The sequence below is a fragment of the Vanellus vanellus genome (assembly GCF_965231255.1).
Source record: "Vanellus vanellus genome assembly, chromosome: 1".
NCBI classification, from domain to species: Eukaryota; Metazoa; Chordata; class Aves; order Charadriiformes; family Charadriidae; genus Vanellus; species Vanellus vanellus.
The window spans coordinates 150,241,391-150,259,872 of NC_138905.1; the positions used below are offsets into that span (position 1 = coordinate 150,241,391).

At 42.6% G+C, this 18,482-nt stretch overlaps 1 protein-coding gene across 2 annotated transcripts in view; it reads right to left on the reverse strand.

The window, feature by feature from the left end:
• Positions 1-18,482, reverse strand: part of TBC1D8 (TBC1 domain family member 8) — a 50,730-nt gene that overhangs the window by 15,892 nt on the left and 16,356 nt on the right. For both annotated transcript variants that reach the window (XM_082488175.1, XM_082488174.1), the window contains exons 3-7: positions 15,568-15,686; positions 13,502-13,730; positions 9,596-9,836; positions 1,838-2,045; positions 475-669 (exon numbers count right to left, since the gene is read on the reverse strand). In XM_082488175.1, the coding sequence (XP_082344301.1) occupies positions 475-669; positions 1,838-2,045; positions 9,596-9,836; positions 13,502-13,730; positions 15,568-15,686 (992 nt within the window). The remainder of the gene's footprint in view (positions 1-474; positions 670-1,837; positions 2,046-9,595; positions 9,837-13,501; positions 13,731-15,567; positions 15,687-18,482) is intronic.

The following is an 18,482-nucleotide window of genomic DNA, read 5'->3' on the forward strand; positions in this document are numbered from 1 at the left end:
CACAGTACTCCTGATCAGCCTCAGAAGTGCTGAATAAAAGGGAACAGTAACACCCCTAGTACAACCCCATATGCCGTTGGTTCTCTTCAATGTAAGAGCACACTGCTGACTTATAAGCTCAGCCCGGTGTCCACCATGATCCCCTGCCTTTTCCACACGGCTGCTCTCCAGCCAGCCCGCCCCCAGCCCCTCCTGTTGCATGGGGGTTACTCTGCCAGGCTTCAGGTTTGCTTTTGTTGAACTTCATAAGGTCTCCATCAGCCCATTTCTCCAGATCACCACATATTCACTGCTCCCCGCAGTGTGTCAATCCCAACCATGCTGCAGGTGCACTCCATCCCATCGGGCAGGTCACTACAGAAGGCATCAGGACAGCACTGGCCCAAGATCAACCCCCTGAGGAAGGCAGGACAACGGACCAATGGGTAAACACATTGAATTCATAACAGAAACGAAACCCCAGAAGTTCAGTACCTGGTTCTTATTTTGCGAGTTGTTACAGTGCACTGGGTTGCTGGAGTTCACTTCTTTTAGCCTCTGGAGCAGGTTCTCCACCAAAGTATCCCGGTCCTTCAGCTCAATGAACTGAAAGGCCGTCTTGCTCCTTATGCTAACAATGATGGGATTAGGGAGAAGGCTTGTGTCCTCCATCTTCTCTATACTGATTACCTTTTCCAGAAATGTTACAGAAAACACATTATGCACCGCATCCACAGAAACACCTTCAAATATTCTACATGTACCAAAATGTACAAACACAGCATTCATTTACACGTGTACTGTAAACGTGATTATTCATATTGTCTTTCCTTGATCAGACACATCCTACCACCTGAAGTTTATGGTCTCTTTAGAAGCTCAAAGTAGGCACCAAAAAGTATCCCAGCTGCCTTTTTTTCTTTTTTTAAAAGACTTTGAGGTCCACTTCTGGAGAGTGGACTGAGGGGAAAGAAAGAAAGGGGAGTGATGATTAAAACAAGATTTAGAAAAAGATCAACTTGATCAAATCCTGGGGGATGGAGGAGGAAATTTACTTTCACACTCCTCAGGACAGGGGAAAACAGTTTTGTTGCTTATGATTAAGTATCTAACACTGTTCTCTTATTGTTTTCTATTTCTGTAACAGTGGAAGATAAGTTGCTAGTTAGGATATTTCGATGTTACTCTGTTATTAGCTGAGGATGAAAGGAAAGCTTTAATTAAAAGATCATAACAGCCTTGTATCCACAGCAGATCAGGCAGGTGTTTGCTGACAGCTTCCTTCTCCTCTTCTACTCCCACCACCTTCCCATGCATCCTCCGTTCCATTTAAATAAGTCTCTAATTTCATGGAAATGTGGCAGCTTGTCATTGCCTCCAGAATATCCCCTTTTTCTCTCTGCCCTACAGGTTTGCAAAGTATCCACAAGTTTGCTATAGAGTTTGTCTACGGAGGGAGAGCTTCAACACGTCTAAGTGTTGATCCCACGCAAGGATGCTTTTATATTGCTCGAAGGGTCCAAGCTGAAGTCTCCATCAACATCAAGCTGGACGTATGCATTTGTGGAGCTGGGGGAGGAGCACTGTCCGAGTCTTGGACCGAGCAGACTCTGTTTTGCAGTGCTCTGTCCTGCAGCCATACTTCACTTTGAGGATCATGTTGGGTCCCCTACGCATGTTTTTAGGAACTCATGCCCTAAGGAGAAGCTTTGCAACAATCCTGTAGGCCCGATACACACAACGATCCGACTCCTCCTTTTCATCGAACGATAGTTTTTAGGTAAGTCAAGCGACAGTGGATGCTTACAGCAGAAAAAGGCAGATAGGGACCCAAAATGAAACAAACAAACAACTCTACCTCTCTAAGTGGGATGATAACATTGCAGCAGCCATTTTCTTTGCTGGCAAAACAGATATAACTGTCTGAAGTATACATCCTTCCCGCTGTGTGACAGCGACTAAACGGCGTCCAGAGAGAACAGTCTATAACTTCGTGCAGCTTCTCCTTCCTGGGCAATCTGAAGAAGGCCCGAAAGAATTCATTCTGCGCTCTGGCTTCAAGATCCCTTAAGAGAAAGCAGTAAAAGCGAATCACAAGACCCCGAAAGCCAGGACATCAAGCGCAAAGTTTGTTTTCTTGTTAGCCTCGCCAAGAGCGAGGGATACAGAGAGGAAGCACCGTGGCACAGCAATCTTCACTGCCTATGTGAACAGATGGATAAAAGACCGACTTTGAAATACAAAAAAGAATCCTCGTCATCAACACTTGCTTGTTTAACAATAAGATCAAAAGCAACTACTGTAGTGACTAGGAAAGGAAAGGACACTCATTTAAATCAGCTGGTTTGTTGTTTTGGTTTTTTTTAATTCTTATTTAGCCACGCATTTTCTATGGCTGCTGTACCACTTTCCAGCCTCCAAGAGTTACAGGTTTCAATGCCCAGGAGACAACTAAATCTTTCATCTGATGAACGTACATTGAGCAACAGAGATGAGCTTTACGTTCCTTGTTTCCATTCCCAGTAGCATTACCAACCTCACCCCGGGGATTTGCATCTGCCCCCAAACGTAATGCACTCGCTTGACGAGTACTTCTGAAGTGGTCAGTAACAGGAGAGCTAATGACGGTGGCATTTAAATCATCGCATCCTTGACCTGCAGAGGTATCGGCCTCTTTGAGCCCTCAGGGCAGTTGCAAAACACAAAACAGTTTCAGGTCACTTACGGACTCAATTAGGAATAACAGCACCAGCTACATTCCGTCTGGACTTGGCTTCCTTCCAGTCACCCATCCACGTTTATGTGGAGGGGAAAAAGTTTAAATAAATGAAGCTTCCATTACTGAGTTATGGTTATACAGACTTGGTTTGGGGGATTTTTTTTTTCTCCTCCTTTTTTAATGAAGAAGTCTGCGGTAATTTAGAGAGCTATGCAATTACATTATAAACAGGCCACGGCTATTAGCTCACCACCAGCAGCTCCGGAAACATTAGGGCTTAAATTCTATCATTTTCTTTACTACAAGTAAATTTTTCCAAACATGATTCACCTTAGGGGAAAAAAAAAACAAAAGGCAAAAAGAAAAAGAAAAAAGCTTGACTTTGTTCCATTGAAAGAATGTAAAGCGTGGGCTGAAGCATAACAGGGAGTGGTACCTTGGTGCTGTAAATCCCCTCTCCGCTCCTTCCTTCACCCTCCTCTTCTGCAGACACCTTCCCCCTACCCCAGCCCTGCTGTTTACAAAATAAGCTGAGACAGATGAAGCCTCTGCTTCAGAAGTAAATCAGTGATTTGTTTTTTTTTTTTTATTTCAGTTTAATCCATAGAGAAAACTAAAGCCGCGTGAAACAGGGAGGAAGAGAATCCAGAACAAACCGAGATCTGAGGAGGGAGGATCTGTATCTGTGACCAACACAGACAGAACGCGCTCGACCAGTGTTCTGCTGCTGTTTCCTTCTCAAGCATTATCTTCCTTAATAATATTATCCAAGGAAAACAGACAAATAGTCTCCTGTTTTTCACAAAGAACAAAGAGAAACCCTCTTTGTGAAGCAAGACAAAAAGGTTGCTCCCGAGTTAAAGTTCCACCGTGAGAGCAACTCTGATAAGTGCCCGCAGCGATCTGCTATTGTGACAAAGCTGGATCAGGATATGCCTCTTGGTTAACTCACCACTAAAATATTTTCCATTTCTGCACAGCGCAGATGAATGCTGCTGATAGCATCTGCAGCCAGGTCTGGGTAGAGCTGTGCTCTCCTGCTATTGTGCTGAGAAGGTAAGACCCTCCCTGCATCTACTCGCCTGTTAAAATTTCTACATCTTTATGTGAAAAGAGGCATTATACAGAAGAGTGGAACCTAAGAGTGGAACCTCTGTTGAGGCAGAGCTTGTCTGTTTATTTAAGAGTTGACTGTCTCTAATGTTCCAAAGTCTGCAGTTTCTGAGTTTTCAGGATTTTGCTGCATCTCTTGGGGCTGCAGGCTCCAGGTGTGGGGCCTTTCAGACAAGAAGCCGCAGGTTTTTAAGCTGTAGAATGACATTTCTGACATTCACCAAGCACTGCGTCCAACCCCCTCACCCCGTACCGGGGGAAGGCTGCCAACCCCAACATCCCTGGAACGGCCTGTCCCCCCGTGACTCACCACACAGGGTCACGCAGGGCCACCGCAGGGACCACACCGCAGCCAGGGCTGCCCGAGACACGTGCCGAAACAGGAGCCAGCCTGCCGGCGGGAGGGATCACAGAAAGAGAAATGGCAGCACGGGGATGAAATGTTGTCAGCACTTACCACTGTGGGCTCAAATAAGAAGTTTTATTAGAAAGTGGCACACCGTGAAAAGATTTCCTGTTAGGCTGGCAAATTCTCGGGCTTAAAGCAATCGCTTCCCTTCATAAATACAGCCAGACAAAATTAGAGCTGGTTAAAAAAACCCAAACCCTCTAACTCCAAAAAACCCACAAACGAAATTAGCTCCTAAAACAAGACAGGCAGTTGTTTAAACATGATACAGCAAAGATGCAGTGACTGTAGGACCACATCCCAGGTCCCACGGCTTCCATTTTGAGTTTCACAATACCTCCAACGCTGAACCGAAATGCAACCTTTCTACCTGCAGCCCAAGCTGTTTGAAATGTTCTCCTCTAACTTAACCATTTCCATGTTGGTTTGTTTTTTAAGCAAACGCAGTGTACTGCGCTGTACCTAAGGAAAAAAAAAGGAATGCTTTTGTTATGTAAAAATATTTTTTATTACACGCATCAGAAGAATAAAAGGCAAGAAGTTGCAATTGTCTTGTTCCCTACTTTTCAGAAAACTCAGCAATTCTTTCCAAGCGCAGTTCCCGACTTGCACGTTACGGGATCCTGGCCTGCCTCCAACTCCAGCACTTCAAAGTGAACGGCAAGTCTGAACTGAGATAACTCCTTGTGTGTGACCCCTACGTTACCTTCCAAGAGTTTTAAATTAAAGGAAATAACACACAAGACTAACAAAATGCCTAAAAGCATCAGGATACTTAAAATTATGTCCTCACTGTCAAATGTTTTTCTCTGCGTTAAATCTAACAGAAGTCAGCTTGGCAAGATTTTAGCTCTGCTGAGTCACTTGCTGCCTATCTAATGTCTAACCAGACTGGCTGACCTCTTGCTTTTAGAGACTGATTACTGGACTCTTCTTGCTCTTCAGGCTTCAGAAAGTTACACGGTTTGGAAATAACACATCCAACGATATGCGTCTTGTTTATTGGAAGAACTGCTAAATTCGCATGGCAAGAAAGGCTTCTCGTAAGCAAGCCGGGAGAAGTCATCTGAGAAGAGCCAACACGGACTTGTCAGGACTCACGTAAACTGAACATCGTTCCCTTACACAGCAAGAACACTGGACTTGTAGACAGAGAAGATGCAATGGACGTTTTAGCCAGAATTTATGAAAGTCTTGATATTCCCTCACATGGAACTAATAAAACCGGATTGAAGTGAAAAACTGTTGTACCAAGCCAGTTGAAAGAGTACCCCAAAAAGCAGCCCTCAAAGGCTCCCTGGTGAATTGGAAGGCTGTATTAAGAGGCCCTCCTTGGGGGCCTGTCCTGGACTAGCTTCTGTTCAATGTCTTCATCAGCAATCTGCACGACGGATCGAGAGATTGTTATTATTAAACTTGCACAGGACGTGAGGCTGGTAGAGGCTAATGAGCAGAAGAACAGGATCAGGTTCAGATTGATATGTAGAAACTTAAGGGATGGTGTGGGAAAAAAGCATTACAAGTATTTTCAGCCGTACATCACAAGCTGCACAAAGCCAGCATGGAGATCAACTCCACCAGCAGCCATTCAGGAAAAAGAGAAGACACAGGGATTACAGGGGATCACAACTTGAACGTGAGCCACCAGCCCCGCGCTCGCAGGAGGAAGAGGAGCACCACGCCGGGCTGCAGAATTGCACGGCCACCAAAATGCAGCACAGCAGTCCTGGAGTTGCTGCAGAGAGGATCGTACTGCTCCTGCCCTGGTCAGCACCGGTGAGGCATTGGGGGCAATCCTGCATCCCACCACCCCATGCCTGCAGCCTCATGGGAAAAGTGACAAACGTCCAGAGAAGAGCAACCAGAAGGGCTAAAATCAGGACCGATGAGAAAAACGTGGCCGAAGTAGGGCAGTGCAGTTTAAAGAAGAAAAGAGAAAGGAGATGCATACCAACCTCCAAATACACAAATGGTTGCTCTGAAGAAAGGGAGAACGTCTGGTCTCTTCAATAGTACTGGGTAGGATAACAAGTAATAGACTCAAAAAGCAGCATGAAAGATTCAAGTTAGACTTCAGAAAGACTTTTCAATGATAGAACAGTGAAGTACCGGTATGGATCCCGATATTTCCATTACTGGAAATCCTTAAAAACAGGTTAGGCAATCATCTGTCACTAGTGACACACAGAGATAATCCAAACTCTGCCTTTTGCTGGGCAGATGCAATAAAAGGCGGTTCTTTCTAGTCACATCCTTCTTGTTGCTCAAGGTTTACAGCGTTCTTGGATTCCCTCTCTGAAGGAATTAATGCGGACTGAAATGACATTTATGATTCAAGATACTTCAAACAGGTTCCGTTCAGCTTAGATCAGTGTTAAAAACCTTCTTTGCCTTCACATGAAGCAAAGCCATCCTCATCGGCGATTCACAGTCAGACATGAAGAAAAGAAACCGAGGTGCTTAGAGCCTGGAGAAACGTATCATACTTCTGAAACCTTACTGACAACAGCACTAAAGCTTTTAAATGGTGTGTTCTGCTCTGGCCGATTTCCTCGCTACATTTGAGGAATGCAATGGATTCTTGCATCCTGGAAGAGATGGAAATAAGAAGTACAAGAAACCTATACCAGAGATTTTAGCGACCTTCCTATTAAAAGAGAAAAAATAGTTACCGTATGTTACAGTAAAATTGTATGGCACATAAATATATGTGCAAGAAATGGCATTTGTAGTTATCGAACACCTCAGCTTTACTTTTTACACCTCAGCTTTTTGCTTTTTACGGCAATTAATTCAATTGCCATTAATCCCTTTGTAATCCATTGTTCCGAGCCTTACGCTCTCATTAGGCAGCACGGAAACTTGTACATTAACTTGAGTCTGGCCATGATGTAATTTGTGCCACAGACTGTGGGCCTCATCCCACAGCCTCTCTGAGTCCCGTCCCTCCACTGCTCAGCAGAACGACCTCAGGAGCTTCAGGAATGGCATCAAAGGTTTCTGGTTTTCAGAATGTAGAATACGCGGCCCACAGTGGTATTAAAAGTGCATTTTTAAAAAATAAAGATATTGAGACGAGCCTCTTGCAAAAGAAAGCCTAACAAACAAAAGCAATCTACAACAACTTCATTGATTTGACACAGCTGGAATAGCTCTAATGATGTGTGGATTATTGCTTTCATTTTGATAGACTACTATTTGCTTCCAAATCACGCACAAGAATTAACAAAGACAATTGGGGGGGGGGGGGGGGGGGGGAATGTCAAGAGGAAAATAGTTGTTCTTGTGGTACTACAACGGCTTCAGGAAAAAAAGTAGCAACAAAAAGTTCACACAACAAAAAAGTTCAACCCCCCCCCCAACATGTTAGCATTAAAAACCAGTTTATCCACTATTCAAACTATAGTCTTGCTTAATAACGTTACATCGAAGTTGGTTGCTGAAGTGTGACAAAGGGCACCAGAAACAGCAACTTATCCAACCACTACCTAATTCGTGCAGAGGAAATGAGATTTTGGCATCTTCCATGTTTCCTTATCTGCCATCTCAAGTTACAGCACATCAGCACAGGTTAGAGAACATCTTGCCCAGGAAATCTCCTGTAAATATATCTTTATCCATCCTTCTCCTCTGCCCCCCCAACTTTTTTGTTCAAGTTGGAAGGAAGGAAAGGAAAAAACCTGTTTGAATAAATGTGTCCGATGGTTTCTGTTGTTTGTTTGCTAATAGACATACTACTTTTCAAAAATGCCACAAGGTACTTACAGGTTGATTACCTGAGAGCCTCTTTATTACAGCATATTACTAAGCTTATACTTCTCCTTGCAACCGTAATTTTAGTTTCTTTGTAGCCTTCCATTCAGTTAGTACCCCTGATGCAAAAACTATTTTGGGAATTGACAATGATGAGTTAAAAATCAGTAGATCCTGAAAATATCTCCCCCCATTTTTTTGTTACACCTCCTCTGGATTTACTTTCCTTGCTTGCTGCATCTAACTTGTCAGCGTGAAAGCGGGAGGAGGGTGGAACGGTCCCCCCATGGAAGGGGGCTTAGATATAACCTCACTCAAAGCCATATCCTGCATTAGTCGAAGTACATATCCCACATTCCTTGGGCCAAAAGCCTACAATGTTGACAACATCCAATTACACATACATTGTAAAAACAACGGTAGCTCTTTCATAGCCCTGGCTATGAAAAAAAAAAAGCCTGCAAAGATGTTTGTGGCTGCTCACCACTGTAACACCTCAAATTAATTCCTTGACGACATCATGGATGAAATCCTGGTGTCAGTGGTTTTCCTTATTGTGTGTACATATGAAATTGCAGAGAAAGTGCGGTTTGTTGTTTTAAACTCCATTACGAAACTTTGCAGAAGTGTTTAGCTGAGATGTATACCCAACGCCACCGCAAAAATGCCCCTCAGAAACAATAAAACAGCTACTGGACGTGTCTGTATTTTGGGGGAAAGGATACCACGCATTCCTTATGTTTCAGCCAGGAAGCACCACCTTGGTCATTCCCTTCATACCTCTGGCAGAGGGAGAGGAAGGAAGAGCAGGAAAGGGTATGATTCAGGAGGGGATAAGCGCTCCACTCACACCCCATTCAGAAAAGAAGCATTTTAAAACCAGCACCTTAACCCTGACCCCTCAGGCAAATTCCAGTTTGGGCTATTCCATCCTGCCCACCTAAAATTCCTCTGGGCAGTTTCCCTTCCCCTTTCCCACAGCTGCAAATAAAACACAAAGTTGTGTGTTGTGCAAGCGGCAGAGAAATGGTTATCAACCTTCCCTTTGAGAGCCCAATGCATTTCTGTAGTGGGAGAGGAATGCAGAGATGCATTTCGGGGACGCATGGGGTAGAGCTGACAATAGCATATTAATCTGTTGCAAGTGCCTGTGGGTTTGTTAAGTCCTATAATTGCTTGCTGTTTTTTAAGTCCTCTAATCGCTTGCAAAGTCGGCTATGGCAATCACGCTAGTGGGAAATTCCACGTTTCAGATATGATCAAAAGCAATACCGCTACAGAACTGATGGGACTAGGAAAGCCTACACGTAGCCAGAATTATAAACAAAATAATGTTGCTTTTCAGGGAAGGTGGAAAATAGCCCTTGCTGCAATCTAACCTTCTACAGGGAACAGGACTTTAAAAACAAATGACCAAAAAACCACAGCGATGTTTAAGGGCAGAATATAAAATGGAAAAAAAGTACCTTGCGCACAAGTTAAAATGCACCCATGTGATACACCGTAGTACATCGTAAAATCTCTTTTTTTGCCCTTTGAAGTGTTACCCAGCTAACAAAGCAAACCGTGAAGCCCACCCCGGAACCTCTGCTCACACAAGGGAGAACAACTTAGCTTTTTACCTCTTGGTAATCTGAGTAGGATCCTGGAGGCCTGGATCCAGTTCAAAGATCTCATTGTCCAGTAGCCTTCGGAGCGTCACATCTGCCAGTTGCTCCATGATCCTGAAAGCCTCGGCGATGTTGAGGAACGTGGAGAAGTCGCGCTCTTTATTTGGAGTGGTGACACGGACCGTGTCGGTCATGAAGACGTTGGAGGTTCTTTCTAGCTTCTGGACCTCAACCCAAGGAATGATAAGTTTCACTGCCATCGGAGAAAAAAGCAAAAGTGGGTTGGAAACTCTGCTTACATTTCTCAGGTTTGGGAAATTAGCAAATCCAGAATGAAATGCAAACAACCGAAGAGGAGAAACACCTATTTTTACAGACAAAGACGGAGCGAAAGCTGAAATACCTGTTATTACTCTACGTTCATTCCCCCCCACTCCAAAAGATTGTCTTGTTTTCAGAATCTCTCCCTCAAAATCTTACCTGTTTTCATAAGAAGTGCCGGACTGGGGAGTTTTGCCTTTGCAGAACACCCGCCGCAAGCTGTGCTCCTTTACAACTCATTTCTGCAGCCTGCTTCACCGCTACCAGATGCAGCGGTTCATTTCAAGAGCGGGAAGAATATAGGGAACGGCTTTGTAATCTCCCAGAAATGAAACTGTAGGCAGGTGGAAACCCAATTACGTGCACAGTACTTTAACTTTAAAAATACAGCTAACTCCCATACAAAAAGAAGCTTTTGCATGTGGACATTTTTATGAAGTTTAAGTGTTCTATAGACGGGGTGTTAAAAAAAAAAAAAAAAAAAAAGCTGCCTCAGCATTGGGATCTTCCTGTTTTGGTTACTTCTTACTGAAAAGGTGCACAGGTAAATCCTGCCCTAAACATTAACTGTAGTCAGACTTGTTTATAGAAAAGAAAAAAATATAGGAAACTGTTCTCTATCCTTAAACACTGCTGAATCATACAAACACAAATGGTAAACAGAATCAGCTTATTTTAGATAACCACTGCAGGATGTTACTTGCCTCTCTCATACGACTCTCTAGGCAGAAATTAGGCTGGAAAGGACTTTAAAATAGATTAAATTTCTATTTAACAACTGTTGGAAGCTTCCCAGGATTCTCTGTGCCAATAACACCAAGACTACACCCTCTAACATGCCTAGCTGGTCTCCTGATGCCAATAAAGCAATAAAAAAGCAGTAATAACAAACATTGTCATATATACGTGTGACACTTATCCATCATCATTAATCACCTCAGGAGCTACCCTCAGCAAGTTCTCTGTACTACATGAACCACAGCTGCCGAGATTATTTGCAGATTATGTTTTTTCTTAAATAAAGCGCAGCTGCGTCAACACGCACAAAGTGTTGCGAATGGTCATAAAATCATCTGTACGGGCACAGCCAAGGGAAGAAAGATTAAATAGCGCCGTAGCAATAGCGCTATTGTTCACGCAGGTTGGAATCACATAGGCACTACAGTGTTGGTTACAGAAACAGCACAGCAGACACAAAGGGCCAAAACAACTGATGAAAGGTACAAAGTCTTCAAAGTTTTAGAAAAAACACAAGTTTAATTAAAAATTGTGAAGAAACTTTGGCATGCCCTTTCAAGAAATCTGATGTTCTAAGCCTCTGAAAGTCTGCAAATACTTCGAAGCTTAGATAAAAGGGGACTTGTCCTGGAAAAAATGTTCCATGGAGTTTATGCTCGCAATAAGCCCTAAATTAATTTTATGAGAAGCTGAAAACAGGTTCCAATATTGCATTCCAGATCATTTCAATATAAAATAAAATAAGGGGAAGGGGAAAGTCTTGCCAGAAGCAGAAGACTTAACACTTTGCCTATAAAGAGATTTCAGTTTACAGTTTGGGGGGATTTTTGTAGAGTTAAAGCACATATAAGAAGTATTTTGATATTGGGTTTTTTCCCTGTGCTGTATTGAAGAGTGCAATAAATGTGATTTCTTAGCAATATTTTCTAGATCAGATTTAACCAGATTTTAAGAAAAAGACAATGAATGACTTGTTCTACATATAATCAGCCTCAGCTTCTCCAACAATAACAAGCAGAACTATAGTAAATCTGGATTATTCAATGTAATACAAGTATTTCATAAATGTCACAAAATACTAGCTTTGGAACAGAAGCAATCTGCTTTATCAGAATCAGGTTGGTAGGAAGCACTTCAACATATAATACTTTCCACCGAGCTAGAGAAGTTTTGTTTAACCAAAAGAAAATTCAGGTTTTTATTTCACATTTCCATGCAAATGCATGGAAACACAAAGGCAACGCAACTGACTGCAACGGTAAGTGAAGAGAGTATTTTCCATGGTCAAAATGAAGAGCTGCCAACCTGTAGTTGTTTGGGGGTGGTTCTGCATTTTCATAATGAATTATTATGAAAAGAGATGAGAAGTGATTTCTTCTTAAATAATACAGCATGATGTTGTACTTCTAGTATCATTTAACGATCTGTGGTATTGCATAAACAAAACTTTTGGAACAATATGAAGGATTTTTTTCTCTCCTTCCTTCTTCCCCCATTATCTATCATTAATAAGTATCATTTTTGCTTTGTGTGCTCTGGCAGACTGGATATCTCAGGTTTAATGAGAGTAAGCCTGCAATGACAGCAAGAAGAAATAAATGACAAGGATATTATTTGATACTAAACAGAAAACAAGGAGATTAAACAAGAACTCAGATATCCAGTATGCATCCAGAGACTCTGTTCTAGTCTTCCCAGCAAAACTCAAGTTTTGTTTTTATAACAAATAACAAACCTACCAGCGTTTTAAATCTAACTCTGCCACCTTTTCCAGATATGAAAAAATAATTGGCCTGAAATGATATAAGGGAAAAAAGGACCTCTAACTCTAAGCACGTCTTTGTATGTTTTAAGTCTTAGAAATTACCAATTACTATCTTTCTTATCTGTACATTAATGTTATTTAACTTTTAAATCTACAGTTTTAGTTGACTAGCCATCCCAATATTAAATCCAGACAGTAAATGGTGTAGTTTTCCTAATTGTTACAACTGACAATTCTTGCTGTATTTATAGCGGTATAGGTTTATACTGCTGTCCTTGCTGAAGTTCCAGTGGCATAAACAGGACTCAAAAGGCTATCAGCTCATGCATAACCTCACAGAACAGAGAAATGCTACAGTGTTTAAATGACTACATTCTTTTTTTACCGTCTAATGTCTGCTGCATTCATTTTTACCTTCTAGTACCTGTTCTGACAGGCTTTTCATAATCACACGACCCTTCCTCTGTAGAGGAAGACCATGACCAAAGTCTTACAATTCGCAAGAATCCCCGGGAACACACTCCTTGTGACCTTCCTGCACTGCTATTCAGAAATGCAAAAAAATCCCTAAATTGCTGTCGTTTTCCCCGTAAAAACTCTGAATTTTCACCTGGTTCCCCAGGGCACAGCCCTGTGATGTTTCCTGGGCTACTTTCAGGCAGGCTGCTGGACTTCGGCATCCCTGGAGCCACCAGCCCTTGCCCCGCCAGCCGCCACTGTTCATCCCCCGCCGCGGGAGGGACCCATCCTTACTCACCCTTTTTGGCACTAAAAGTCTCTATTTCAGAATTCGTAGGAGGTCTGTTACATTTTAAGGCTGCATTACCACAGAAAGAAAAAGAACCAGATAGCAGCGGTGTCTGCACGCTCTTATAGTCTCATTTTTATTACTGGGTTCATACTAAAATATAAACATAAAGGCTGAAGAGAAAACTAAATTAAACAGGATCTTTCCGCCGAACAACAAAAAGCTCAGGATCTAAACTTCAGAGGCGAATTAGGCTTTTCATAAGAATTCTAGCTATGCGTGCTTTTACAAATAGTTATATTTATATCTCTCCCCGGCATTAGATTTTTTACGCATTTACACTTACATTCTTTGCCCAGGAAGAAGGAATAAAAACAGAGATGATTGATGCTCAAATAAAGCCAGCCTTGCCGAGGAACTTTTCCTTTCCAACAGCAACAGGAATAATAGGTGATCAACTTCTCGGCTTCAGGAAAATTAAATCTGGATTCAAATTTCACCAGGGCTTCTCGGAACTTCTCAGGGTCTTCCTCCTGCTCGGCGAGCTTGCTGCTCGTTTCCTCCGCAATCAGTGCCTGAGTCCAGAACGAGGTAAAACATCAGGATACAGCCACGGCATTCACACTCGAGCAAGTTGATACAAGCTACCCATTCAAATTTTAGTAATGAAACTCTCTCTTACAAAAAAATTGAAGTTTATTTGCAATTTTCACAAACGGAGAAATTTCTGTGGTGTTTGCATCTCTTACACATTTTGAATGCTACCAAATCGAGATTTTGGGGGCCTTTTTTTTATTGTTATTTTTTCCAGTGAGTCTGGCAGAACCATATATTTACAGTTTCAATACGGCTTATGATTGCTGTTATTTGGTGTATACAGAGCAAAGGTAGAGTAACAATTGTGTGTACTGACCAGTACTATTTTCCTATGAAAAAGCGACGCAGGGAGATGTGTCAGTAACTTGTAACATGCTTGGAACCATTAAAAACATAGTTTCAAGAACATCTATGCAAATATAATTAAGTGTAGAGAATTTTAACAGCGATATTACAATGGAGGAGTTAAGTATACATTGCACCATTGTGTATACATTGCACATCTGTATGTTCCAGCACCTGGTATAATTTGCGATTACCGAGCAGTCCTAACATGCCAAAGGTCTACAGCGGAGGCAAGGGTCCAAAATCTGGACTTAACATTCACTAATGAAACCTGAAGAATTTTAAATATGTGCTGTGCTAGGTAACAGGCTGCCACAGCGTTATCAAGAGAGATTAATCGTATTTGAGCCTTTCAGTGCACTTAGACAAAGTTGGGGTTTTTTAAGAAAGCAGAATAAAAACTAAGATTTACACGATGATGTTTTGCCTCTCCGTACCCTTCTTCCCCAACTTCAGAGCCCACTGAGATCACAGCAGTGGGGTTGAAATTTGGCAAAAACATGACGTTCCCACAATTTTTCCCGACCAAGAAAGTGGGTGTAGGGGGGCAGAGCACCTCACTAATACTCTTAGCAAGGAAAAGCCTGCAGCAGGACCTGAGGTACAGTACTCACCAGCAGACCCGCACCCCCGCCAGCCACCACCAAGCTCCTCTGGGAGCAGGTATTCCACTAGAAGCAGAGCTCAGGAGACACCAGGCTTTCTAAGTTTTACCGCACCTGCCATTATAATTGTAAATCTGGTCTCCAGTCACCAAATTCCCCTACTTGTAAAACTTTCTAGCCTTCCAAAAGGATGCTCATTTCAGCAACCGCCTGGCCGCAACTCCCACATCCTGCCAAGCCACCGGCAGTTTCCATGCCAGACCTTTACGACGCAGGTGACGTCGCACAAGGGCCTGTCCCCTGTCCCTGCGCTGCGGGGACTCCGTCGCCGTCTGCAGGGGTGTGCTGCCAGTAGGCTCAGGCACTGTGGCTATCGCCCGCTGGCACCTCTGAGCCCCATCAACAGGGGCAGGGCAATGGAAACGAGCAGAAACGGGTAGGAGAAACCGATGGGACAAAGCTAGGAAGAACATGGGAGATCGGAGGAGAAATGCTGTAGGGAGGAAAAGCTGAGCTATAGGAAGGGAAGGTATTTAACGTAATGTCTTGGAGAGGCGGAGAAACGGAAAGCAGATGCTAAGGAAAGCTGAGCTGCACGCCACAGGGAAGAGAAGAACAGCGAAGCTGGAAAGGGACAGGCAGGATAAAGATTAAATTAGATACTTCGGTTCTGAGACGTTTCCAAGGAAATGTGAGTGGAAACGCACAGGTGCCGGCCGCATCAGGTGTAAGTGCCACACAGAAAAGCAATAAATAATGTTCAGATGGACAAAACCAAATATGAATGACAACAACTTCATGACATTATTTCTAATAAACCACATGTGTTGGGCAGGGAAGGGTGAAAGTAAGACAGTTTCCTTACCTTCACTTTCCCCTTGACAAAACTAACAATATCTTCTTTATTGTCAAACACAGACAAAGTATGTAGCAAGTTTTGTTCCAGCCATTCCCAGTGCTGGTTTATCTCCTCTGCAGTGGCACCTAGAAAAGCAAAAAGCAGTGTATTGAAACTCATCCTACAAAATAAAATTGAAAAGAAGAAAAAAAGGAATAAAATGCGCTATTTCATAAATTCATTCTGAGAAACTGAACTTTCAACCTCAAAATTCTTGCTAGCATACAGGTCAAAAAGGTCTCATTTGTAGCAGTATAGTTAGAGGAAAACAAAACCCTCGTTGTTTTAGAGAATTAGTTTTAGTGCTTTTAGTTTTATCTTCTCAAACGTTCTCAGCCAGCAAATGCTGCATTAAAAGTCAAAGCAGAAAAAACAGCAAAACTTCATCCTGAGCTGCTGGACTACAACGTATTTTGACACGACATTCCTGGAAACCTTTGATTTACGTCCTGTTCTCCAAAGTCCCTGATCTTCCTTTCTCCCTCCGTGGGTACGCACATGCATATGCACACACACACACCACACACACATGCACACGCTTTTTATGGTCATAACTGGCACCCTATTTGAAAAGGTCTCTATAATAAATACCTAAAAATAACGGTGTTTGGTTCAGCAGCACTTAGAACATCTACAAGAGCACATTTCTGCAGTTTGGGGAAGAAACACAGCAAACAGAAAATCTCTGACAAATAAAGACTTTCAAATCTTGAAGGTTTTCTTATTTAAGGGTTCTGCTGTTGTTGTTTTAAATGTAGTGTGTTCACACTAACTCCAGAAACAATATTTCAGTCACCACCTGTTTGCTTTGGCTGTTTCTGCTTGAAACTGAACTGTCGCTGCATTGCACGAGGACAGAAAAGTCAGAGCAAGACGGGCAACATACAGGGCAATCGGGAAAATCTGGCCCCTCCAGCTCTTACTGGTCACTGATTAAACGTTATAGGTAAAAAAGCAAAGGCAGCAAAAGTTGCTTTTTCTAATGCCTTGCTAGTGGAAGGGAGAGTAGTTGGCCACAAAAGACATGCAAATCACAGATGAATATAATAAAATGAATCTAAAATAAAAGACCCATTATCTCAAAATCTGATTTGTGTGTATATTAGAGATGCATCATGTTGCCTCACAAAAAAAAAAAAAAACAACATAAATTTAGCTAAGGATTTTCCACTTTCCTCTGCTCTGTTTTCCATGCAGAATGCCAACTGGCAGGGAAACTTTCCAAGCTTTTATTTCCTTGACAGGAAAGTCTTGTGATAGAACTTCACAAATATCATTACACAAGGTTAAATAAAAAAAAAAAAAATTATGAAAGAAGAGACACTTAAATGCCCTTCAGGTAAATAAAAAAAAAAAAAAAATCAATGGTTAAAACCACCGTTAGAAATACAGTCATTTTATACCGAAATGGCCACGCAAAGCAAAAACTGAGTTGAATTTTTATTTCTGAACAACCTAAAAGACACCAACCATACGGGAGAGCTGGGGGGCTGCCTCTTGTGAAATAAGCCTGGAGCAAGACACCTTTCACGGCAGCATCCATACTGCTCGGGCTGCTTTGAGCCTGGGCTGTAGCAGTGGCTATCTCCCATGGGGGCTGCTGCAATTCTTTCCTGCCTGCCTTTAGGTATCTCTAGGGATTCTGCTCAAATACTGAAAGATCTCTTTGCCCCTTTTATTTGGTCAGGCCATCTCCTCAGCTTTTCAGGTCCCTTCTTTATTTCCAGTTTCCATTTCATGGCTTAAAGTTGTCTTGTGATTTCACCCAAGCATTGCCAATCTCTTCCTCCTTCCTCTGCTCCACACAGCATTTTATTCCACCTTTTATCCACTCTCTTCATGTGCCTGTGCCAAATGTATATTTAGTTTACCCACAGCCTCACCCCCCATAATGCCTTCTTTAAACCCACTTCTCACCAATCCCGTTGCTCTCCCTCTCCCAAATGCTACGTCACTTAACTGGGACTTGGGTTTTACCCACAAGCTTTCTGAAAGGAAAGTCCAAAGTGGATCTACCCCAAGGCATGAGGTTAGGTGGGTTGTTTGTTTTTTTTCTGTACTGGTATAACATGATTAACCATCTGGATTAAAACATCTCTGCCAGAACAGCTGTGCTGGGCAGAGATCAGAATTCCTTGCAGTCCTCCGAGATTTGCAAAAGTCTGTAACACAGATATGACCCTCACACATATATTATCATTTAAGCCTACAGCTCCTGGAGTAGAGCACCGTACAACTGAAAAAACGTCGTTTTAATTAACTGCCCAATGACATGATGGCTATCCCTAATGAAGTTACAGCAGGAGACTGGAAGGAGCTCCTGGAGCTGCTCCTTCTCCTTGCCATACAGCAGGAACCTTAATTTGACTCGCTGCTCCTTCCAAATCCAGTAACAAAACTCTTAACATCGCGTTTGCGCAAAGCCCCTCGCTCAGACAGCGCAGAGCTGGGCGATGGCCACTTCTGCGTGGGGAAAGTCCTCCAGCTTTCTAAGCAAAGGGTCAGGTGATGCTGTTCCTCTGACTCCTGTTGCCAGCGCCAGCTCTCCCCCGGACATTCACATCAGGGTTTCGCAGCACAGATATTATTCAGAAACAACTTCTGCTACCATGGTTCTTCATTTCTGTGCAGCTCTGGCAACCGCCTGTGTCTTACCCACACAGCATACAAAACCGAGCTCTCTGCTTTCCACTCTCTTACTATAAATCTCATTTTCTCAAGGCTGAGCATCCATTCAGAAAAGCCAAAGAGAATTTTAGAAAATATTAATCAAATAAGTTTATCTCAGCAAAATCCTTAACCAGGCAAGTTTTTAATTTGTAGTTCCTTTAACATTAAAAAAAAAAAAAAAAAAAGCAGCCAACTGTGGGCAGTAAGAGTGT